At 52.5% G+C, this 23,348-nt stretch overlaps 1 protein-coding gene across 9 annotated transcripts in view; it reads right to left on the bottom strand.

Annotated features, from left to right (window-relative positions):
* Window positions 1-285: 285 nt before the first annotated feature.
* TLE3 (transducin-like enhancer of split 3) overlaps window positions 286-23,348 on the bottom strand; it is a 48,780-nt gene continuing 25,717 nt past the window's right edge. For 2 of the 9 annotated variants that reach the window (XM_008575614.1, XM_008575613.1), the window contains 14 exons: window positions 17,756-17,987; window positions 16,200-16,216; window positions 11,803-11,922; window positions 10,788-10,838; window positions 9,955-10,107; window positions 9,430-9,571; window positions 8,696-8,895; window positions 7,821-7,897; window positions 6,630-6,879; window positions 6,018-6,265; window positions 5,148-5,295; window positions 4,206-4,356; window positions 3,234-3,310; window positions 1,822-2,222 (listed from right to left, as the gene is read on the bottom strand). In XM_008575614.1, the coding sequence (XP_008573836.1) occupies window positions 2,115-2,222; window positions 3,234-3,310; window positions 4,206-4,356; window positions 5,148-5,295; window positions 6,018-6,265; window positions 6,630-6,879; window positions 7,821-7,897; window positions 8,696-8,895; window positions 9,430-9,571; window positions 9,955-10,107; window positions 10,788-10,838; window positions 11,803-11,922; window positions 16,200-16,216; window positions 17,756-17,987 (1,974 nt within the window). In that variant the 3' untranslated portion in view covers window positions 1,822-2,114. Of the gene's footprint in view, window positions 2,223-3,233; window positions 3,311-4,205; window positions 4,357-5,147; window positions 5,296-6,017; window positions 6,266-6,629; window positions 6,880-7,820; window positions 7,898-8,695; window positions 8,896-9,429; window positions 9,572-9,954; window positions 10,108-10,787; window positions 10,839-11,802; window positions 11,923-16,199; window positions 16,217-17,755; window positions 17,988-23,348 lie in introns of all 9 variants that reach the window. The other 7 variants (XM_008575616.1, XM_008575610.1, XM_008575615.1 and 4 more) reach the window with 7 other exon arrangements.

Genomic DNA, 23,348 nt, shown 5'->3' with positions numbered 1-23,348 from the left:
TCCTGCCCATCTGTCCAGAGGAAATCCCAGCCCTCAGCCCACCACTCCCTGGTGCTTGGACGGGGACCATGAAAAGCAATCCCTGTAAGTGTCCCACACCATCAGATTTCCTAGGGGGTGGGGCCATAGGGGATGTGCCTAGAAGAGCGCATGCAGATGGACATGGGGCTCGTGTGACAAGGGAAATCGTCCAGGTTCTCGAAGGTGACAGTGTCCCCGGCTCTTCTTGGGAAGGACTGACAAACCAGAGGGAGAGGCAATTAAAACACAACAATCAAACCAACCTTTAAATAGTAACTTTTAAAAATATAAAAACAGATCATTACAATGACTTTTCATTTTCTTTTTTTCTTCAGGAATAACTTTCTTCTACCCTCACCCTCCCTTCTGGCTAGAGCCTTAACAAGAGGTGGCAGATGAACATGAGACCCAGAGAGAGACTCTAGACAACCACGCCCCCAGCCTCAGAAAGGTACAGGGGCCACGCCGGCCTCCATGTCCCAGCAGGGGAGCTGCTTGGCGCCGAGCAGCGTTCCTGGAGCCCCTCCTTCCTTCTCACCAGACAGAATCACACATTATAAAATAATCCATAAAAATGCAGTATAAAAATTATCTTCCATATGCTACATCCATGGAGAGCCCACCACCAGGACTCACGGCCTTCAGCTTTTCTTTAAAAGAAGAAAAAAAGACCAAAAGAAACAAACAAAATCCTAATACCTCAGAACATTTTGGTACCAAGACATGGTACCTGCAGGAGACGATACTCTCCCTGTAACCTGTAGGGGCCCATAAGGGAGACTGAAGCTGCAAGAAATCACCATAGTGTGCCAGGACCCATGTCCCCCCACCCCAGCCCCCAGCCCCTAGTGCCCTGCCCGGGGTGGGGGTGAGGGGAAGATAAACTTTCAGACTTACAACCCTGTAGGTTAATACATCATTCCCCGTTTAGAGGGAGAGAAAGGGGCTGTAGGCAGGAAAGGGGAGAGGCATTTTATAAAAGGACATCACTTCTAATTCGTTTTATTCAAATTAAAAAAAAAAAAAAAAAGCACCCACATCAGTTGCTATTTTTCTCTGGTAGCTCCCTGAGCTGAGTTGCTATGCGTTCCTCTAACTTTTTGTCCTTTTTAGGCTGTGTCAGAAGATTAAGAGCCGGAAAAGGAGTTTCTTTCAACTTCCACTTATCACAATAACTGACTGTGCACCAAAGAGAGAGACTGAGGCGGAGGAGGACAGAGACAGAGAGAAAGAGCGAGACAGACGCCTGAGAGCGAGCGAGATGCAAGAGACCATGGAGAGACGTCAGCCCCGGCTGGCCCACCTCTGCACTGCCCATCAGTCATTCGGTCTGTCTGGCAGTGCAGACACGCCTTGGACAATCCCCACAGCCACAGTCATGCGCATTCCAGCGGGCACTTTATGGTCAGTCTGGGCCAACCACAGTTCCTTTCTCCACCCCAAGATTTTTCTCCCCTTTCCACTCCCTCTTCATTTTGCGCCCCTCTCTGCCTCCCCTGCCCAGATGGGATCGTCTGTTTAAAAAAACAAACAAACAAAAAAGCCACCACCACCACCACGAGTGGATTACAAATACAGCAGGCGAGATACAAGTGTGAGTTTCCGGTGGGAAGGGGCCTCCTCCCCCACTGACCAGTCCGTAATAGGAGTCTGTTATTTACATTTTTCACAAACCTTGTGCACTGCACGATTGGGAAAAAGAGATCCCCCCTCCCCCAGCACAACAATGTGGTCCACTCCAGTGACCCCGACCCAAGGCCAAAGAAAGGGGAAGAAAACACAGAGATGCATGAGGGTGTCTGTGGGAAACCAGAGCCATAAGCCTCCAAATAAATCTATTTGTAGCATCTGCCAGCATTGTTAGGGGGAGGAGGAGGAGAAAAATCCATCCGAGTCTGTGAGACACATCAATCCATGCCCAGGAGTCCAGCCCATGACAGGCACGCACCCTCTCAGACCGCCGGAGCGCAGCCCCGGGACGCTCGGCTCCCCGCGGCCCAGCCTCCGCCGTCCTGGGGTCCCTCGCCCGGGGTCTCCCTGTCAGAGCCGAGTCGGTTTCTCCCAGAGTTCGACAGCCCTGTTAGAGTCCTCGTTTAGTAGATGACCTCATAAACTGTGGCTTTCTTGTCACCAGAGCCTGTTACAATATATTTGTCATCCGCCGAAATGTCACAGCTCAAGACAGACGAGGATTCCTTAGACTGGAGGAGGCGGCCGAGGAGAGGAGAGAAGAGAGAGGAATGCGTGCCTTAGTACTCCATGCCACTTTGTACTCCCTGTGCTCTGAATCCAACTGCCCTCCTCTTCCCCTCGCTGCAGTGCCCACCAGCCCGATTTCCACCTGCTTTTCCATGAGGAAAAGCTCATTACCAGGCTCCCCTGTGATCTTTAAAATAAGTTGTAAAGATCAAAATAGAACACATTAGCATGAGCTCCTCTTCTCAGTTTACAAACTAGAAGACGCATCTCTGAGCTGGGAGCAGCATTGGCAGGCCACACCCTCAGCCGGCAGAGCAGGGAAAAGATTGGCACTTGATTTTCAAAGCATTTGGTGTAACTAGAGAAGCACCAGACATTTCAGCAGGGGCCCAGAAAGTGGCTTGCTGGCTGAGGGAGCTTGAGAGTTGTGCTTGTGCATGCGTCTAAATCAACAAGTGTGCACGTGAGTGGGTGACTGTCCGTGAGAAAGGGTGTGGGTGTGAATGTGTGTGTATGCATTGTGCATGTGAGTACACTACGGTGGGCCCCAGATCATGAGAAATTATATAAAGCCTCTTCCTCACCTCCCCTCTCTCTTCGGACCCTTCCTCTCCTGCCCCACCTCTCCTGATATTGACTCGTGGAGCTGGAACTAACCTACATGACTAGGTGGACACACTGCTCTGAAGCTAAGCTTGGAGGGCTCAGCTGCTGGGCGTACCTTCTGCGAGTGCTCAGCATCCGGGCCAGAGCAAAGAGCACTTCTACTCCTCCTCACTTTCTAAATCCCAAAGAGCCCCTGCTTAAAAAAGCCCTCATCCTCGGGGGTCGGAAGCCATTAGCAGAGGAGCGTGTCCCACTGAGGCCCCCATGTCCTCCCCCTCTAGAGAACCCATCTTGGTTCCCCATCAGGTAGGGGCAGGGAATGGGCCAGGGCAGGTCTGATCCTGGCTCCAGGCTCCTCCCACGCTGCCTCCTGAGATTCCTGCCCCATCACCACGGGTGGGTGCTACCTGGAATATGCTGGCTCCATAAGGCGTCCTCCAGGCATTGAGAAGGTTATCTTTCCCAGTGCTCACAAACCACTTGCCTGCAGGCAGGAGGCAAAGAAATGTCAGGTTGTGACTGGCTGCCCTCTAAAACCAGACCCACCCCAGACTGGCCAGCTGCCATGGAAATGTGGTGAGAACTACTAAACAGTGCTCAGCACGAGAGGCATTTCATAAGCAAGACACACAGACACCCAGAGAACACCTTTCTCTGCAATCCAGGGTAGGGCTGATAGGGGTTGGGATGGGAAATAGTAGGATTTGCAGTTAATCGCACCTAATATACTCCCCCAGAAGATTCTTAAGGCCACCAGGGTCAACTGACCCTCCTGAATTCTACTACTAGAAGGCAACAGGAAGTATTGGAAATATCAAAGCTCTGGAGACCTAGATGAAGACAGCAGTCAGTGAACACCCTTCCTCTGAGCAGGTTCTCTGCCAGGGCTGTATGGGGACGAACGCACTACTGCCCCCCAAAGCCATGTGGCAGGAACCGTGCTGTTCCCATCCACAGGGAAAAATCCACTGCGGTTCAGAGAGGGTGAGAGGTGTTGTCAGTGGAGGAGCAGATGTTCCAGCCCAGGGCTTTCAGATGTCAAAGGCTTTGGTCACAACAACCAGGAGGAACTGCCTGCACTGCTTTATGTACTGTTCCTGTGCCCCAGGATGGCCAAGACTGGCTCTGGCCTAGTGTCCTGAGAGTTCAGTAACCATGGTAACATCTGCATCAGCAGAAGAAGAATGGGCAACAAGATCCCCAAAGGATGTTGAAGGGGCACTGGCTGGGAGGCAGGAGCCTGGTTCTGGGGCCCTCTCACTGTAGGACTGTGCTCCTTCTATAAGCTATGGCTTCTCATCTGTACATAGAGGGCAGGGAGCTGATCCCATTGGGCCAGGACTCCTGCTGCCCCTCCGCCACCCGCCGCTGAGGCTCACCACAGTAGGCAAACTTGAGGGAGAGCACGCAGCTCTCATGCAGATGCAGCTGATACTTGTCGGGCTTGGTGTGGTGTAGCACCTCCACATTGCTGCTCTCCATGCCCACTGCCAGCCACTCCCCAGTGGGGCAGTAACCCAGAGAGAAGATCTGCAGGAGGTGGGAAACAGACTGAGCTCGGCACCCTCTGCTCCCCAAAGGCCCTGCTCTGGTACCCCGAGGGCACAGTCCCTCCCCATCCCACCCATGCCATTTGCAATAAAAGCCCCCACAACACACACCCAATACCCCAGAGGTGTGGAATGTCATTTTGCACCCCCATTTCATAGGCAAGGAAGCTGGGCTCAGAGAGGTTGCTGACTCTAGAAAGTAAGCGGTAGAGCTAAGCTTCAGACAGCGTGGCACAGACATTTCACTTTCAAAGTTATCCTCTCTCTCTGTGACTCTTGTATTTTCTTACGAAAAAAGTGAGTAACTAAAACATGAAAATATTAAATACTTAAGATTAAAATATTCAAGTGAGTAATAAAAATAACCAGAAATAGCAATACCTGGCACATACTGAATGCTTCCTAAGAGCCAGGCTATGACAAAGGCTTTTAGAGGGACCATTTCAGATATTCACATCAGACCTAGGAGGGAGCTACTACTATTCCTGTCCCATGAATGAGGACACTGAGGACAAAGTGCTCAACAGCAGTGGAGCCAGGAATCAAATCCCCACTGTTGGGTCAAGTGTGTCCAACTCCAAGGCCTTCTCTACTCTCCTTCATAGCCGCTTCTTCCAGGAAGCCTTCCCAGATCACTCAGGTTGGTCCCAAGTATCCTGGAAATGACCAAACTGTGAGGGACCCTTTGTCCCTCGACCTGGCCACTGGGACCCTGGAAGGGAAGGGAAGACATTACTCTGTGGGAAGAGAGGAGAGGCTCGGGCTGCACACCTGGGAAGTGAAGTCATGCTGCTGTAGCTGCCGGCCCTCCCGCAGGTCCCAGGAGCGCACAGTGTTGTCCAGGCCCCCGGTCCACAGCTTCGTGCCATCGTGGGAGATGTCTATACAGCTGGCCCCATCCGTGTGGCCCTGGAACTGTCTATGAAAGCCAAGCAGGGAGGAAGGGTGAGCCCCAGGGAATCACTGACTGCCCCACTGGTAGCCATCCCTGTGGAGCAGGCCAGCTCTGCCTCTGAGCAGAGGGGGAAACTGAGGCCAGAAGAGAGGGCACCATGTGCTGTGCTCTCTTAGTGAGACTGAGGCCCCGTGGGGTGGCCCCTTCAGTGAGCCCATGCTGCTCTGGAGGCAAGGAAAGGTGAGGAAGGCCCTGGAGAATTTTCTCATGAGATGACTAAAAAGAGAAGTGCCTCAGCTTGTATTCAATGTGTCCTCAACTTACAGGGAGAAGCTTGAGGCACAGGGTCTAAGTGACTTGCACAGGTCACCGTGGAGGCAAGATTCTAATGCAGCATCTCTGCTTCTGAGGCCCCACATTAAACCATCAAGTGATACTGCTCCTCTGTTCTGGTCTCCAGGCCTGTTCTCTCAGCCTCTCTGCTTGTCCACCAACGTGAATTCTACCTTCCCAGACCTGCTCCAGCTCCACCTTCTCCCCAGAGCCTTCTCCACACTCTTGGTCCCAAGGAGCCCTCCCTCCTCTGCCCCTCACACAAGGCAGACTGAGATGTCTTTTCTGCTAGGCGTCCCTCATCTGAACTGTTCTGGCTGCTTCAGACAGGGCTAAGGTCACAGCACACAATGTCAGGACACAGACGAAGTTCCCCAGGACAAGGCACTAACACTTCCTCTTGCTGGCCTCACCTGACCAGGGTCTGGTTGTGCAGGTCCCAGACGGCAATGTTCCCATCACTGCAGCAGGAAAAGCAGACTTTGGCGTCAGGGCTGATGGCAAGGGCGTAACAGGCGGGAGCTGAGGACGTCAGCTCGGCCTTGATGCGGGGCGTGGGTGAAGCCAGGTCCCAGATGGTAAGCGTGCTGGCCTCGCCACCCACAATGAGCGTGCGCCCATCAGGGAGCAGCTTGCAGGAGCGGATATAGTTGTCCCTGTTCTGGAGGAAGAAGGGGCAGGGTTGAACACTGCCCACACCCCTCCTGGAACAGGAAATTCACATCTAGTGATACCAAGCACCTTCATCACCCCTGCTCACAGCCTCCCCTCATACACAGCAGCTGCCAGGCTGGCCCCAATCCTCAAATTCACAACTCTACAATCTTTCATGCATTTCTTCACAAACCCCATGAGGACAGTATCATCCCCACTTACAGAGGACAAAACTAGGGCTCAGAGAGGTTAGCCAGCTTGCCCAAAGTTGCTCAGCCAATTCAGGACTAAGCCAGGCCAGGTCCGAGGGGCTCTCCCCTCTGGCCCAGGCTGCCCACTGGAGCAGATGCCTGCAGCCTCAGGATTCTCACCAGGCAATCCAGCTGGGAGATGGGGCTCTTGCTGCCCGGCTGGCTGATGTCCCAGATCTTCACACAGCCCTTGCCCCCAGTGTAGACGTGCCGTGTGGGGTTGCTGATGGTCACAGCACACACCACCTCCCCATGGCTGAGTGTGTTGATCTGCCGGGCATGCCTCGGGATGCCAGGGCCTGCCAGGGCGTCATGGGGGAAGGGCACCGGCTGCATCTGTCCATCAGCGCTCACATGGAAAGAGTATGCTCTGAAAAGGTGAGAACCGTCACTTCTGCCATCCATCCCTGGCCTCTCGCAGTCCTATAGATCCTGCCTGGATCCACCTGCTCCACCCCTGGCTGGCCACCCTGCCTCCAGGTCCTTCTCTCCTGAAATGGTCTGAACCCAGTAATCCCATGTTACTGGGATGGCTCCACCAGGCTGGAGGCTGCATAACACTAACCTTGATTTGTACTCCCATTTATACCTCCTTGCTCCCAATCAGACCACGGTGCTTCGCACCACCTGTCAATTCCCCTGACATGCCAACCCTGGTAAGGACCTAGCTTAAATGCTACCTTCTGCTTCAGGAGCCAGTGGTATTAGGAAGGGGAATCTGCTGGCCCCTCCAAAAGCTTGATTTGCCTGCTGTTTTAGGCTACTGTGGGTGCCCTCTCAATTAAGGTCAAGATTCTTGTTGATCATGTGGGCACCGTGGAAAAGTCAGGCAGTGTCTCAGCATTATACGTATGCTCAACATTTTAATTCCCCAACAACCCAAGGAGGTGAGGGGCAAGGGAGAACACGCCTTCCAGAGGAAGGAAACGCTGGAGACAGGTGAGGGTGTGGGACCAGCAGTGCTGGGGGCCTTTCTAGGAGGTGGAAACCAAAGGAGTCCCCAAGGCCCACAGTGGCTCCGTGTGATTTGGTTAGGAGTGTTCCTCCTTTCCCAGAGCCCAGTGATGTTGTACTCAGCATTCCCTCAGACCTCTTTTAGAGGGAGCCTCTGGGGCAGATCAGGAGTATGGTGTGGCAGCAGTTCCCTGAGGCTGCAAACTGGCCTAAGTGCCTCAAGAGGGACAGACACCTTCCCAAGGGGATGTGCACTAGGGAAAACCGGGGTAGGGGGATTGTGGAGGTGAGCGTGGGAGGTGAGTGCTCTGCCCTGCCTCCCCCATGAGGCATGCAGTAAGTATAGCCAAAGCTTACGGTTTTCCTCCAGGAATGGAGGCCAGGCTTGAGGGCAGGCCTGTGGTCCGCATGGGGGGGTGAGGGTCAAAACCAACCTGTAAGGCAAGACAAGGCAGCCCTCGGTCAGTGCTGCTGCCACACACCCCACCCCTACCTCCTCCTCACTACCTGCTGGGCCCTGCCCACACAGCTCTGCATCTTTGGAACCCAGGAGACCAGAGCCCACTGTTTCAGAGGAAACACAGGTCAGAGAGGGCCAAGTGTCTTGCAGCGGGGCTGGGGTGACAGTGCAGACCTCCAACTCTCAGCCAGCATCCTCCCCGCTCTGTAAGGCAGAGCCAGTCCCACCCCACTTCTCTCCTCCTCTGGCGTCCCCAGTTGGCCAGTGGCATGGTGAGGAGACCACCCCAGGCGCAGGAGGTAGAGAGAAGCTGTGTCCTGAAAAAGGACCCCTCTCTCCACCAACACAAATCCTAACTCTTCACCCATAACAACATACAGCTCTCATTATAACAAGCAGCTCCAGGTACCAAACCCCTGCTATGGGCAAGTCACTTAACCCATCTTAGGATTCCCAGCCCCACCAGTGCCCTGAAAGGCAGGTATTGGCCCCACTTCCTAGACTAGAAAGGCTCTGGGCAGGGAGGCCACCTCTGTGAGGCCACATGGTGACCAGCAGGCAAGCGGGGTGGAACCCAGGTCTGCTGACCCCAAAGTATGAGCCCTTTCAGCTAAGTCTCAGTTGTTTCCGATAAACTTTCTCCCCACAAGGGTGGCTTCCTGGTCACGAGACCCCAAGGTCCCTTTTAGCATGCAGGGAGCACCACCTCAACCCCCACCAGCTACTCACTCCATGCCCAGTCCCCAAAAAAGGAGCCAAAAGGTCTACGTACAGCTCCAAAGCTCACCATTGGCGATCGGCCATAGGCGGCAGCTGCGGCGGCGGCCGCCGCGCTCATCTGGGGCGGGATGTTGTGGAGGCCGGCGTAGGCGCTGGGGCTGGTGAGGGAGCCGTTCATCTCGTGGTGGCTCATCATGGCAAAGGGCGCTGCATAGGAGCTGGTGATGGAGATGGGCGTGCGCAGGGCCGAGGCTGCAAGGAGGTGGGCATCAGTGAGGAGGGGGCCAGCAAAGGGAGTGGGCCCCACCCCACCTGCCAGGACAAAGCCATGGCCGCCTCCCTGTTTTCTGCTTCTAAAGCTGCCTGCTCCAGGCAGTCCTCTCGGATCGAACCCAGCCAACCGGGATCCCTACCTTCACAGCCCAAGAAGGTTACAGCCAGGAGATGCGCCCACCTATTTTTACAGAGCAGAACATGGAGGCCCAGAAAGGGGGTTTGTTCTGAGCCTCACAGAACTAATGACAGAGGCAGGAACAGACAGATCCTGGGGGTCTGATGCTCCTTCCATATGCCTGGCCCAGCAGCGGCCCCAGTAAGCCCTGATATCAGTTATGTAGTCCCAGGCATCCATCTCCTCCTCAAGCCTCACTGTGAAGCCCCCAGGCAGGCCCTGGGAGAGCTACAGCTGGACATACTTCCCATGCTCTGGCCTATCTGCGCCCCTCCAGCCCTGGCCTGGGGTAGACCCCTCCCTCAATCAGATCGCCCGTGCCCTATGGTGCCTACCCATTATACCTATCGGGTCCATGCCTGGAGGCTTGCCTGGCATTGACCGGAGCCCTGGGGTCGTGCTGGTGCCTGGAGTCGGGGCATCATTCCTTGGAGTTGGTGTGTTGGACTTGAGCCCAGGGGTGGAGGATTTGTCATTCTGATGAGGTAAGATGCAGAGACCAAGGGAAGCCATAAGGATTCCTTCCTCCCAAAAGCTGGCACAATTTCTAGTGCCAATCCCACATGAAGCACAGAGCCAGCCCAACAGCCTCTCAATTATTACCCAACCTTATTTGGCAAGGACCATAGCGATCACTCCCACTTTATAGATGCAGCAACCAGGGTTCATAAATGTTACCTAACTAGTGCAGGGCCCAGCCAGTAGGTGGTAAAGTCAGGATTTAACTGGGGCCAGTCCCCACACCCATGTTCCTTCCAGTGCACCCGCTCCAGCCTCTGCACACCTCTACTTTCTACTCCTTCCCCCACCTCCACCCTTCCCCAGCCTCCACAGAGGGTGCCAGGGCAGACTCTACGTACATGACCAAGGTCTTTGGTCTTGGAAGAAGGTGTGCTGCTGGAGGAGGCCACTGAGGCAGGGCTGGTGGGGGCGTCTTTTTTCAGGCCACGGGCCTTGTCCAGCCCATTTTCAGGAGGGGAGTGTGCAGGGCTGACCCGAGGTGTCGCTGGGTCCTAAAAACACAAGGGATGCAGAGATGCACTGAAAACACAACCATACTAGCATCTTCCCTGCTTTGGGAATGGGAAGGGAGAGGACAGGGCTGATGGGTAGAAGAGCTTGGCTGAAAAACTGGGGGTCCCAAAGGAGGCGGGGACAACTAGCTCTTAATAATCTAGTCTGACCCTTTCGTCTCACAGATGGGGACACACCGAGGCCTGGAGTGGGGGGAGTAATGACCTGGCCAAGATCAAACCCAAGCTCAGGACTCAAACTGGTGTTGCTGGGCTTGGCCTACTGTTGATTCTCTCCAGTTCCTCCCACCTTACTGAGACTGACCCCCTCCCCCCACCTGGGGCTCACAATCCTCACCTCAAGATGAGGGGTGGGGGGCAGAGCTGACCTGGAGGACTGTGGGGAACAGAAACTGGCCCCTACTTGAAATCTTGAAATCTCTAGGGTTCTCTCTGGAGGCCCACTGCAGGAAGACCTCGGTAGCCACAAGTGCCCAGCTGAAGTGCAGCACAGCCCTGCCCTGCTCCTCTTGACTCCCCTGACACCCAAGACCAGAGGCTTCGTCACTCTGCTCAGGCTGCCATAATTCCAGAACAGAGAGAGCAGATCCCACCCTGGGCGGGAACAATCCCAAACCATCCCAAAACAAGTGCCTCCCTGCCACCAGGCCTGACTTTACCTCATTGGAAACATCCACCACCAGATCGTCACTCTTGTCCCCATCACTGTCCTGCAACCGAGAGAGAAGCCACCTGGCTGGTAAGAGGTCATGCCCTCTCCACCCCTCCCTCTGCCGCCTATAACCTGAACCTGGGCCAAACCCCAAAGTCCATGCTTCCCATGCTATCCCCGCCCTCCCACAAGGGCCACTCCAGCTCAGTGGCATTCCTATGGGGCCACTCCAGCTGCTCTGCTCCCAAGCCCACTAGGCAGCCCCACTGATGCTCGCCCATTATAATGTTTCTAAGCCCCTCCCCACCAGCCTGCCCTTTCACTCATCTCTCTGAAGCCAGAACCTTCTTCTGGCTGGTTTTACGTTGGCCACCACTCACAAGTCAGCGTGCCACTCTCATCTCATCATTCCCACCACTCTGTAGCATGGGTGATTAGCCTTGTCTCACAGAAATGCAGCTGAGCTTCAAGTGTGCAATGGGGCCAAAGTCACAGAGCAGCCAAGCGGCTGACGAGGCACGGTGCAAGACCACTGAGCCCAGCCTGGCACAGGGCAGGCCCGACGGCCATGCTCCCACTGGGGTCTCACGTGCCGGGGGCATCACAGTACAAGCTATTAAAAGCCATGATCAAGTGGTTGAATGGGTACATGCCTGGGAAGACTGAGAACTGCAGGGTCAAAGTGTGAGGGTGTCAGAGACAGCCTCTTGGAGTAGACTGGGATTCTGGGGATACTGTGACAACAGCATGGGGTTGTTGGCCCCAGATGCCATGGAGGCCAGGATGACCTCCCCCCGTTCCACTCCCGCCCCACAGTGGCCCATAGTCTCACAGTGTGTGTGTCAACCTCCCCCGACCCCCACCCCGTTATGTCCTTATCAGTGAGGCTGCTTCTCCCCACCCCTGTTTCTTTGCCTCACTGTCCAACCCCAAGCAGACTCAGGCCCAGTGTGGGCCTGCAGACACCCCATCCCTCCAACACAAGCCCCAGTGGTGCCCACGTGTGGCACCCTCGGACTTACATAGCGGCTCAGGCTGTCCTTCTCTTCTGCTTTCCGCTTCTTGGCTTCCATGCTGTAGTCTGCAGAGCCCCGGTGCTTCTCGCTGGCCCGGAGGCTTTCTGAGGGTGACACCGAGTTATTCTGGAAGCAAGAAGAGGATCTGTGTAGAAAATCTTGCTGGGTGTAACATCTCACATATCCACAGACACCGCTAAGTGCAGGTGACACAGGAGGTTGGGGGCGGGGGAAGGGAAGTTCAGCTCCTATGTGTCCTGCAGGTCTTGGCTCCCTCAGAGCCTCACCAGGGAAGCCTTCCCCAACTCCCTAGTCTGGGTCCTCTGGGAGAGACCCTGGGAGCATCTCTAATTCTCTTTTGTAGCAATGCCACTGCTACTGCATAATTAACCTTGCAGTGGGTCATCTGCCTTCTGGCCTGTGAGGCTACGCTCTGGGAAGAGTAAGGATCACCTGTGTCTTCACCCATCTCATGCCCACCACACTTATGTGCTCACAGGAGGGGTAAGTGGAATGTGCACTGAGCCGACAGACTGTGGCCATGAGCACTACTTCATCTGCTGAGCCTGACGGAATGGGGACATCGATAGGCAAGGGCAGCATTGGGCTGCCAGTGACTTCCTAATCACAGAAGAGCAACTGCACATTGTATGCACACCCTCCTCCTCTACGGCGAGGCCCTCAGCAGCTCTGGAGAAACACAAGGGGTATAAGAAACAAAAAGTGCAACGTCATGAAGCCTTTCCCTCTGAGAGACAGGAAAGGCACAGGGCAAGGGGAATCATCCCCTTTGCAGTAGTCTAAAGAAAAGGAAGGGCCCAGAGAGGTTGGGGAATGTGCCCAAGGTCCCCAGAGGAAAGTAAACAAGAAGGAAATCTAAGTTTTTGAGGCCATGAAGAACCAAATGAGCTCTCCCTCAACTACTCAGCAAGTGAGGATGAGCATCCTTCAGGATTGGCAGCCTGGAAGATGGAAGAGGGGTGACAGCCGAGGCAGGAGAATCACTCACAGGCAGTCTTAGGAATGGAGCTATCCTGTAAGCTGAGAGAGTGGCTTGGAGAGCAGGGCAGGAGGAGGTACTGGCAAGGGCACCTTCCAGCAAACCTTTGTGCCAAGAGAATAACAGCAGGCCAATGCCCCCCCTAGGATGCTGCTGAGGTTTACTCCTTTCTAAGGTCCCAAACTACACCTTCACTCACCCACCATCTCCTGAGCACCTGCCCTGGGTCAGGCCAGGGATGGGAGAATGGTGAGACAAAGTCCCTGCCCTCCAGGAGCTTACAGTCTAGCTACAGGGAAGAAAAAGGCCAGCTGATCCACACCCCAAGCAGTGCACAGATGCATGACGAGGTCGTGCAGAGGGATGGAGGTCGTGGAGACACAGAGGGATGTCAGTTCAGAAGAGAAGGATATCAAAAGGCAAGCACGATGGGCCTTCACTTCTCTTGTCCCCATTTTGCTAGAGGCCAAGGCTGGCTCCGGAGCAAGGGTCACTTGGAGGGAATGAGGGTGGGCAGCCCCGCCACGGGTGGCGTTTGAGGGGCATGGTGCAGGAACCAGCCGCAGAACTTAATTTCCTTTCCTAAGCCGCTTTCTGGGCAGCCCTTCCCTGCCAAGTTTCTGCCTGAAGCAAATTAAAATGGCAGAGTTACCAAGCCTTGAAGAAAAAAATGGAGGTTATAATGGAACTGCAGCTCAACCTTCCCCACAGCCGTGCAAGAGCAGCGGCGATATGCGCACAGCCGCAATTCAATTAGCTGCTGCAAGCGCCGGCAGAAAAATCACCGTCATTTCATTTCATTTCCTCCGACAGTGGCGGCGGCCACCCTGTGCTAAGCAGCAATGCTCCAGCCCCTTGTGCTGGCGGCGGGCGGGGAAGGGAGGGGGCATGAGGCTGCTCATGTTTCTCCTTGCGACCCGGTGCGCGGCTCCGGAGAACAGCGAGCTCTTTCTTCTCATGCAGTCAGGCTGAAAACCCTTGCCGCTACTGGAGAGTCATGTCAGGCATTTAGCGGCATCGATCCAGCCCGCCTCTGGCTGGCAGGCAGCCAAAAAACTAAGTATTTTTTATTGCTTCGGCTAGGCAAGGAAATATGAATGAAGCTACCTCTAATTGGACTCTAGACTAACCCCTCTGGGACAGCTTCCAGCCCGTCGACCCATCCCCCTCCCACTCTGACACAGCCCTGTCCTTCCTGCCATAGGCCTCATCTGTTGACAACCTGGTTTCCAAAGGCTGATTATTTCAGTCTACACCCCTCTCCCACCACCAGCACAGGCACACATCCTTGGGGCCCCAACCCTGAGCCCCTAGCCCACCCTTCCCACCCACCCCTGCCTCAGGGTGGGTCTTGATTCCTTCCCATTTTCTTCTCCAGTGGCCCGCCTGGGTTCCCTATGCTTTTGTGAGTCAGTGAGTGCTGTAGAGTGAAGGGCTCCGCTCTTGGGGCTTCCCCGTGGGTTTCTTTCAGCAGAAAGCTTTCCTGGACGGGGCACAAAGCCAAGAGCAAATAGGAATGAGGATGAAAATCATGTGAAGACAGGAGGGTGCTGGTCTTCCAACACCCATCTCACTGCAGTGGATCCCAGTTAACCAGATAATCTGAATCCTGAGTCCCATTATATATAGTCTTCCTAACAAAGCTGACAAGTCATCTGGGCAGGAATTATTCCCACGGTACAGATAAAGAAACTGAGGCTCAGAGAGTCCAAAAGAGTTACCCTGTGTTTCACAAAGCTGGGACCAGACCTAGGCCTTCCTTCTATCTAGCTAGGCAAACTGCCTCTCCAAAAATGCCACTATTGGAAGGTCAACACTAAAGCATTCAAAATGGGTTTTCAGCTTCAATTATTCCTTTCTTATGTACCTAGCCATTCCTCAGCCCAAACACAGACCTGGATTTCTGAGCACGTAGGCAGGGTGAGAAGAGACACCAGCATTACTGATAATGGGAGGTTTAAAAAATCAGCCTGGGTGGAGGGAAGGCCTGGAAGATAAGGCAGGTCAGGATAGAGGGAGCTGCCGAGGAAGCCTCTGTCTAGATGGTTAGTTAACTGCCTGACCTTCCAAGTCCTACTTAACACGAGGTAATAACCAAAGCCATCCTAACAGATTAGATGGCCCCAGATACAAGGACAGCGATGAGGAATAAAATAGCTTTGCTAATCGCTGGAGGATTTTTTTTATCCAGACTTCACTGTGCTTATTCGGAAGGTTTATTCACTTGAAATAGAACCTTGGAGCCTCAGTGTGATCAGAAAGATTTACAACAAATCTCAGAGCTGGCAGACAGGCAGGTGGCCTGGCCTTTATGCCCACTTACTAGCACTTACTTAAACAAAGTAAAAGCCCAGAACAGAGAAAATCTCAGGATTTGAAGGGAAGAAGGAGGATACAGGATCATATAGCAGGCATCCCACCTGCGGGGTAAGTAAGAACCTTGACCCAGGACCTGGGATACCTGGATCCTAAGCCCTAGGCTCAGCGCTGGCTGGTTGGCCTCAGATCTGGAACCCTCCTAAACAGGGTGCTAGGAATTGGCCACAGAACTTGGGTGTGGTTTGTAGCATTAGACCCCCCCTGGGTTTGGACACCTCTTCTCCAGGATGCTTGGTGAGGCCACAGAGACCCCTCTTGGGAAGTGGGCACAGGAGGAAGGAAGCTTCTGCAACCAGTGGTAGCCATACAAGAGCTGGGTACAGATGCAGGTCACCCAGTGACCTCACAAAGCCCCTTGGAAAACCCAGGGCTGGTCAGCTGGCCTCTCCAGAAGAGAGTTAGAGCTCATTTACCCAAATGAGCTAAATTTGACAAATGATGGACCTAAGGCCTGGTGAGATGAAGGGCTTCCACAACTGAAGCTCACTCTCAACAGGTGACAGCAACTCCTATTTTATGGCAGTAATTACTCCCCCCCCCCCCCTAGAGAACTTTTTTAGGGTCAGACCTGTATGCCTACTAACATCGGGCCTCTAGTTTTCATATTGTTTCTGGCTGAAGAATGTAAACATCCACAAGTTTTGAGGAGAGCTAGGATAATACCAACCTCTGGGCAAAGAATGACAAGTTAAATAGGGCTTGTAGCTGGTATGGTTGAATGTTTTCTAACTATAAAAAATACACACACACACACATACACACACTCTTGAGTTGGATTAAGACATCACCACCAACACAACAGCACTGAAGCCACATCTCCCAATTCTGGGCATAAGTAACCAAACAACAAAACCTTCAGCTTCAACCCACAGCAGTACAGAACCCAGAAGGCAGCTTTTGTACACCACTGGCTGGTCTCAGGTCTGCAATTCTCGAGCAAGCCTCTAGGCCAGGAGCCCACGCAGTCTCCTCATCTTCCCAGCACCCCAAACATATCCATGTCTTCCAGAGTGTTGACACTTACCGTGCTGGATTCTCTCTCTTTGGGGAAGGAAGGCCAGGACAGGAAGAAGGTCAGGCCCCCCAAGACAAAAAAACAAAAAAGAAAGGAAAAAGGTCAGTCCAAGTCAGCTGGCTTTTGTGATTTGCTAGTTCACTGGTTTTAAAATGGGCAGAAGGCCTGGCTCTCCATCTCTATGGGTCAGCCAAGGCAGGGCCATAAGAGGACAGTAACCACCCCAATCCCAATGCTTTCCCCGCCCCACTGGCCCCCAGAGTGGGACGGGGAGGCCTTTGGCCTAGTTCTCCCTGACATGCCACAAGGAATCAAGTTTACTCTTTAGCAGACCAAGCTTTTTAAAGTCACAATCTTGGGAAGGATTATGCTATACAAAATACCTGTAAGATCTCAGAGTTGAGAACGTCATTGTTTTTTTCTCTTTCTTTTTTTAAAAAAAAAAAAGAGGAATTTGGGAGTGGTGTTTTTTTTTTTTTTTTTTTAAATTAACACCATTCTGTTTCTTTGCCAAGAAGCCCCTGGAAACTGAAGCCTCTGATTAGTCATCCAGCTAAGCACTAGCTCCCCAATTTTCCTGTCTGTGGGGAGGCCCCTCTTCCTCTGCCAAGAGGATCATCCTACTGTACTGACAAAAAGCTTAGCCTCCAGTTCCCAGGACCTGCTAGCACCCTGTGGCCTGTGCCAGGGACAGATGGTAACCCTCCAAGTCCCTGGTGCTCAGGAGGGCTCGGACAGCCTTGGCCATGTGCCCTGGGGTAAATATCTAAGGATAGGGCACACAAGGTGGCAACTTTTAAAAAGGGTCTGCCAGGGAGCCAGGTCCTCTCCATTCCTGATCTAACTAACCCCTCCTGAGCCCCAACTCAGCACAGCTTCCTGGGTCCTCCTGATATTGGCTGGGGTGAAGGGCTGGGGGAAAAGTTCTAATTCCAAGTCTTTCCAATAACCTCCCTGCTGGAGTGTGCTCACTATACCCACTTAAAAGTGGTCAACTGACAAGTCCACTTGAGCACCAACTGTGCACCTTTTCCAAGGCTCCTGGCATTAGTGAGACATATATGCTAAGATAGAAACACCCAGGAACTTGGCCCTGTCCTCAGAGAACAACGATCTCGGTGAAGACAAACATCTTCCAGGGACAGGACATAAGAGGACAGTAACAAAGAGCGCAGTCTTGGAACCCCCAAACTCTTAAATTCTTATGGGAATTTGGAAAAAGCCCCCAGACTGATTAGGAAGGCATTCTGAAGGAGTGGGACCAGGGCTAGCCCCTGAAGGACGGGCAGGGGCGTAGCTAGGAAGAGGGCGGTGTGTTCCAGATGAACAGACACGATGTCTTCCAGGGCAGAGAGTACCGGGTGCAAATCAGGGATTGGGGAATGGTGCCTGGGGATGGGGCACTGGTTTCCATGTGCCAGGGATTCAACAGATGGCTCCAAATCTTTTGCTAACTCCTGGTCCTAGGGTGGCAGCATTTGCTGTGTCCACTCACCATGGGGCCTATAGGTACCCATGCCCAGCCCAGCCCCACCCTGTGTCCCCAGCCACAGCTCAGGCCGCACCTCTGTGGTCAAGTTCATGATGGTTCTTCTCATCCTTCACTGTCAGGTGAGCCTGGCTGCCCAGGGCGCCAAGCGCCAGGAGCCCGGAGCTGCTCCCTGTCACCGGGGGGATCCCTGGAGGTTGGAGGCCCGATGGGTGGGGCGGCAACTGGACCGGGGGGCCGTGTGTGGCATGGGAGAGGTGCTGCGCCTGGAGCTGCTGCTGCTGCAATGAAGTTGGTGGTGAGCACAGCTGAGCGGGAGAAGACAGGGGAGGCATGAGGGCCACCTCGGAGGAAGCGGCTCTTCCTATCCCCCTTGCCCCTTCCTCGAGCAGAGGCAGGGAAAACACTCCCAACACCTTTGCCCCCAGGCTCAGTCCACATGCTGGCCTTGCTGAAGGAAATCTGGTAATGGACTGCAACTTACATATAAGATTTATGTCTTCAAGCCTCCCACCCACCCACCACACCCCAGTTTCAGGACAGAATTTCTCAATGTATGTTTCCAAGTGCGAGATAAATAATGCATGCATTTCAAAACCACAGTCATCAGGACTCGCTCTCAGTTGAGGGGAATCCATTTTTCAGTTCATAGCAGTCACTGCATTTGCTCATGCATGCATGTCTTCAGCATTAGCAGCCAATGTCTCCCCAGACTCCTGCCCCTTTCCCCCAAGGCCATAGCCTGGGGAAGACTCCCTTATTCTGAGGAGCTCCAAGTCTGGCTTACAGAGTGGGGCAAAGCGGGCCATAGCAGAAAAGTCCCAAGAGCAAGAAGAGATTGGGGCCAGTGGAATGAGAACTAATGTCACTGGACATCAGAATGGAGAACAGGGTAAAGAAGAGTAGAGGCTTTGGAACCAGACAGACCAGGATTCAAATCCTAGCTCTGGGACTTACTAGCTGTGTGGCCTTGAACAGGTTACTTCAACTCCCTGAGCCTCAAATTTCCTTATCTGTAAAAGCGGGGAGGAAAGCAGCACCTACCTCAGAGGATTACTGTAAGATAAACATGTAGCAACTCAGGGCACACAGCTACTACTCATTAAGCTTCATGACAGTAGCTTCCATCACTGAGTTTACAATGGACTCCCCCAGTATTCTAAAAACTTGACATGCATCAGCTCAGTGTCATCATCAATAGAAACAGTAACAACTCCCCACTCCCAGCCAAGGACTCTGCTCCCTTGGCTCCAGAGGCCTCAGATGTCTCTACCCAACACAAGCCTCTTTCTCCTCCCTTTCTCACACCCAAGTGACTGGCACGGGCCGCCTTAACGCTCTCCCAGTAGTCAAGACAGAGTACCTTTTATCATTCCTAAGATTGTGCCAAGAACCATGGGCATTGTGGGGCAGGCTACACAGTGCCAAATGCTTCTTAGGGATAGAAGTATTTTTTAGGAGTGGCTGGGGCCTTAGGTATACTAGTATCTACCTATGCACACATCTTTCTTCTCAACTAGTGCAAGAAAAGAAAACCAACACCTACTGAATGCCTGAGTGAATGCCTGAGCACTTTCCAAATATTATCTCTAATTCTTCCGACCACCAGGCAAGGGAGGGTTGTTGCCACTTTATAGATAGCAAAATGATGCTTAAGGGGATGGAGTAGGCCGTCAGTAACTGGCCAATTCCCACCACTAGTAAGTAGGATTTGGACTCAAATCTGTTAACCACCAACCTCATCCAAAGAATGTTTCCTAAGAAGATCCCTACAGCAAGAGCAATTGGTGGGGGGGCGACAGAGAGCAAAGATCTGACAGGCACTGAGATCTCACTCCTAAGGAGCTGGCCTGTCAGAGAAATGGCTTTTGGCAACTGTAAGACAACAGAACACAGTGAAGGCCCTCAGCTCCACTGGAGGTGATCCTCCAAGAGGCAATAAGTATTTGAGTGTTAAGGGGCCTGCTCTCCCCAACTAAGCCACAAACTGCCAACCTGGCCCCATCCCAAAGTTCGTGGCAGCCACAGCCGCCACTGCGCTCCTGGACAAGGGGCATCCATCTCTCGGCTCTGAGTGAAAGGCTGGCACAGTGCCATCACTCAAGGCCATCGATGTACCTCTGGGACAGCCAGCACTAGGCAGTTTATGGAAGCAGTTGGTGGACACTGGCCCCAAGGGGTTCTGACTCCAGATCTGCCTCAAGACACCACAGCAGATACAAAGCTAAGGGGACCCCTGGAGCTGGCACTGCAGGAATCCAGTGCAGAGATCCAACCCCTCCCAGCTAAGGCACTCAGGTTCCTCTCAGATGGGAGCTTACCCTGATCTCCCCTACCATCTCTTTTTAAAGAAAATGTAATTTTTTATACCTTATTACAAAAATGCTCATTGTAATACTAAAATTAAGTATAAATTTAAACGTTTTTCTTAAGAAAACAGTATCCTTCAATCTCACTCCAAAAGATTCTACTATTAATGTGTTTAGATTTTCCTTTATGGAAATCTACAAGTTTTAAATGTATTTCAACACAAATGGATTCTTATTAACCATACTCCTGTAGAACTTGATTTTAAGAGTGTTCTGAAGAAATCAACCTGTCCTTTTTAATGGCTACATAGTATTCCCTGGTGTGGCTGGAACATGCAATTTTATCTAGACACTGAGTTTTAAAATCAATCTCCAGCAGGGTGCCCTTTGGTTTTAGACCAGTTGCTGGGAGGTCCTTTAATTCTGAAAGTAATGACTCGTTAGTAAAATCCCAGAAAGCAAGGACTGAGGTATTTAATCCACTTTTGACAGTGAAGAGCCAATAAGATCCCTTGAGGAAGAGATGAGAAAAAGGAGGGGGAGGACAAGAAGTCGCTTTTTCTGCCTGAGTACACGGCTACCTCCTTCCATACACAATTCTGTTCATAGAGAAAAAGCTTATTGAAGATTCGTACCCTAAAAAGCTGCAGTTGAATAGTCCCAAACATTCCGACTCTTTCCTCAGTAGGTGAGGTCTCCTCTCCCACCCAACCTTCTAGGCTCAACATTGCCCAGTTCAAATGCCATCTCCTCTGGCACCCTCTCTCCATCATCTTGGTCAGGACAGATTTCTCCCTTCTAACAGCTCAGACTGTGGAGCCAAAACAGTCTGAGGTGGACTTCCAGCTCTATCCTTTATCATTTATAAGTCCTTGGAGGAAGAGGGTCTCAGTTTCCTCATCTGCAAAACGGGGATCACAGTGGAGCCCACATCTTCAGGTTGTACAAGAATCACATGCATCACTACATACAAAAACAAAGTAGGTGCTCAATCAACATTTGCAAATACTCGGAAAGAGGCACAGACAACCATTTCTTTCATCTTTGTGTACTGCTTAGCAACTTGCAAGTTCCAGGAAGTCAGGGACCTTGTCTTATCCATCCCAGCACCTGTAAGTGCCTGGCATACTTACTGTACACATCTTCTGAGTGAATACATGAAAATGTTGGGAAAGGTATACATGGAGAAGCAGGGAAATAAGTCAGGAGGGTGCTCTGTCCAAAGGTGACCAACTGCCTCCCAGATCCACGCCTCCTCTCCATGGCTCAATGAGATGCATCTGGAAGAATTACTTGGGACGGGAAGCATCAGTGGGGTAGTGGGGTGTCCTGCTTTACCAAAACATGACCCAGCATCAGAAACTTGGAACAAAGGCGGAACCGGCTGTTTGGCAAACAGGAGCTTTCTACGCTGTTGAGCTTCCAAGGATGAGCTGATGGTTTCCTGCCTTAGCGAGTGAGGTGGGCGTGTCCTATTTGCAATAGAGGAAAGGAATCTTCCATGCTAAACTGAAGAGTCGTTCATCTTCAAGTACAAGAGCAACCTGCTCTGCACAGCCAGGTCTCCTTGGGGTGGTTTGAAGACCCAGCCGGGACCGGCCTAGCAGACTCTGGGAAGCAGGGACAGAAGAGTCAACTTGCGAGGCTTCTTCATCAGGGCAACAGCAGATGCCAGGGCTTGTCGGGCAGCAGGGCTGCTAACAGTCTTGGTTGAAATAGAGAGTGGAACAATTTTCTCCCTGATGAGGTGGGAGTGGGAGGGTCAGCTGGCATGATCCAGTAACCTGCTGTCCCTGTCACAGCCTAGCCCCTCCGCTGGCTGGCAAGCAGAGCCATCCTCAGGCTGTACTTCTGTCCCCTGCAACACGTCCTCTGGCTTCAGAGCACAATGTGCTGAAACACAGGGACATATGAGTGGGAGGGTGACACTGTTTTCAACTGGGGAGCTTTCCCCATGTAGAGAAGTGGAATCAATTCCACAGCCTGAGACGCCTGTCTCAGTTTCTACCGTTCCCTCCAGTACTGGAACTTCCACATCCATAACACGAATGGAAGTCGACAACTTCCCTTTCCCCCCAACCCCAAAGAGGGGATAGAGTCTGGACACAAGCCACCTATGAGTGCTCCCTTCTCCCTCAACACTGCATGCCAAAGAACGTGTCCCCTGGGGCACACATGAGTCCCCCGTCCTCCACGCATGTGCCAAGCACCTGTGGCCTGGCTCACGAGGTGTGGCCACTTGGAGGAGAAGCTGACGGGGAAGATCTTGATTGCAGAGTAAGTGTAATTGGATTACACACATCATGCTTCATGCTTTTGCTAGAGATTTAATGCTTCACTTCTCAGGTTCACAATTTGAGTTAAACTTAGTGAAGTTGTCTAAACATTCCCAGGGCCAAGACCCACTGAGGGTTCCCACCAGAGGAAGCAACGACAGGGTCCTAAGTGCATAAATGAACACTTTCTGCCCTCGAGGACAGCGAGAGCGGCCCAGGCCTCCAATCATTCCTTCTCTCACACAGCTCAGCTTGGTGGGCACCACAGCTCCACTTAAAATTGAACTTTAGGGGCGGGTGATAGCTTTTAGTGCTCATAACAACCCTCGCTATCCCCACTTCAAAGATGGGGAACAGGACTGGGAGGCTGAGCCCTTACACTAAGTCAGCAGCAACCAGAACCTGGACTCAGACCCAGCACTCCCCTCTGCACCATGACCAGCTGGCTGAAAGAAATGGATGGATTCTAAGACATTCTCTTAACCCTCCTTTCCCCTCATGTAAAATTCAATCAACTGAATCTAGCCCATCAACATCCTGGAGTGAACGCCAGAACCTGAGGTACGGCTTCAAAATACCTTGTGTGGTCTGTGACAGGCTACGACCTCTCTCTTCCTCCCCTCCCTCCCACTTAGAAGAAAAAAAATAAGCCAATGCTTTACAACATCTCTTCCACTAATAATTCCTAAGGGAATGCATACCAAATTGTCAGTGGGCAAGAAGGTGAGAGCCTCTACACCTCCCAGAGAAAAGACCTTGGGCCACCATACAGCAATGTAAGAAGAGGGTTCTAGAAATGGCTGATACATCAGTTCACACGGCCCTTAGACTGCCTGGGAAAGACAGACACTGCCTTCTGCAAGTTGCTGACCAGGGGTCAAATTTCCCTTTTCATGCTCAGGAATCTTGTCCTTCTAAAGATCCCCCAATAATCTGGATACAAGAGGAAAGGGCATATAATGTAATAGGTCTATAGAAACTGAATATTGCCAGACCCTGGCTATAAGCAAGATAACCTTCCGGTCTGTCTTGCTAGGTGGACACCCAAGTCCCCTGTGGACTAGCAGGGAAAGGGATGGGCTTG

The sequence above is a fragment of the Galeopterus variegatus genome, unplaced genomic scaffold (assembly GCF_000696425.1).
Source record: "Galeopterus variegatus unplaced genomic scaffold, G_variegatus-3.0.2 Scaffold1217, whole genome shotgun sequence".
Taxonomy (NCBI): domain Eukaryota; kingdom Metazoa; phylum Chordata; class Mammalia; order Dermoptera; family Cynocephalidae; genus Galeopterus; species Galeopterus variegatus.
This window is presented reverse-complemented; position numbering and strand designations above follow the sequence as displayed.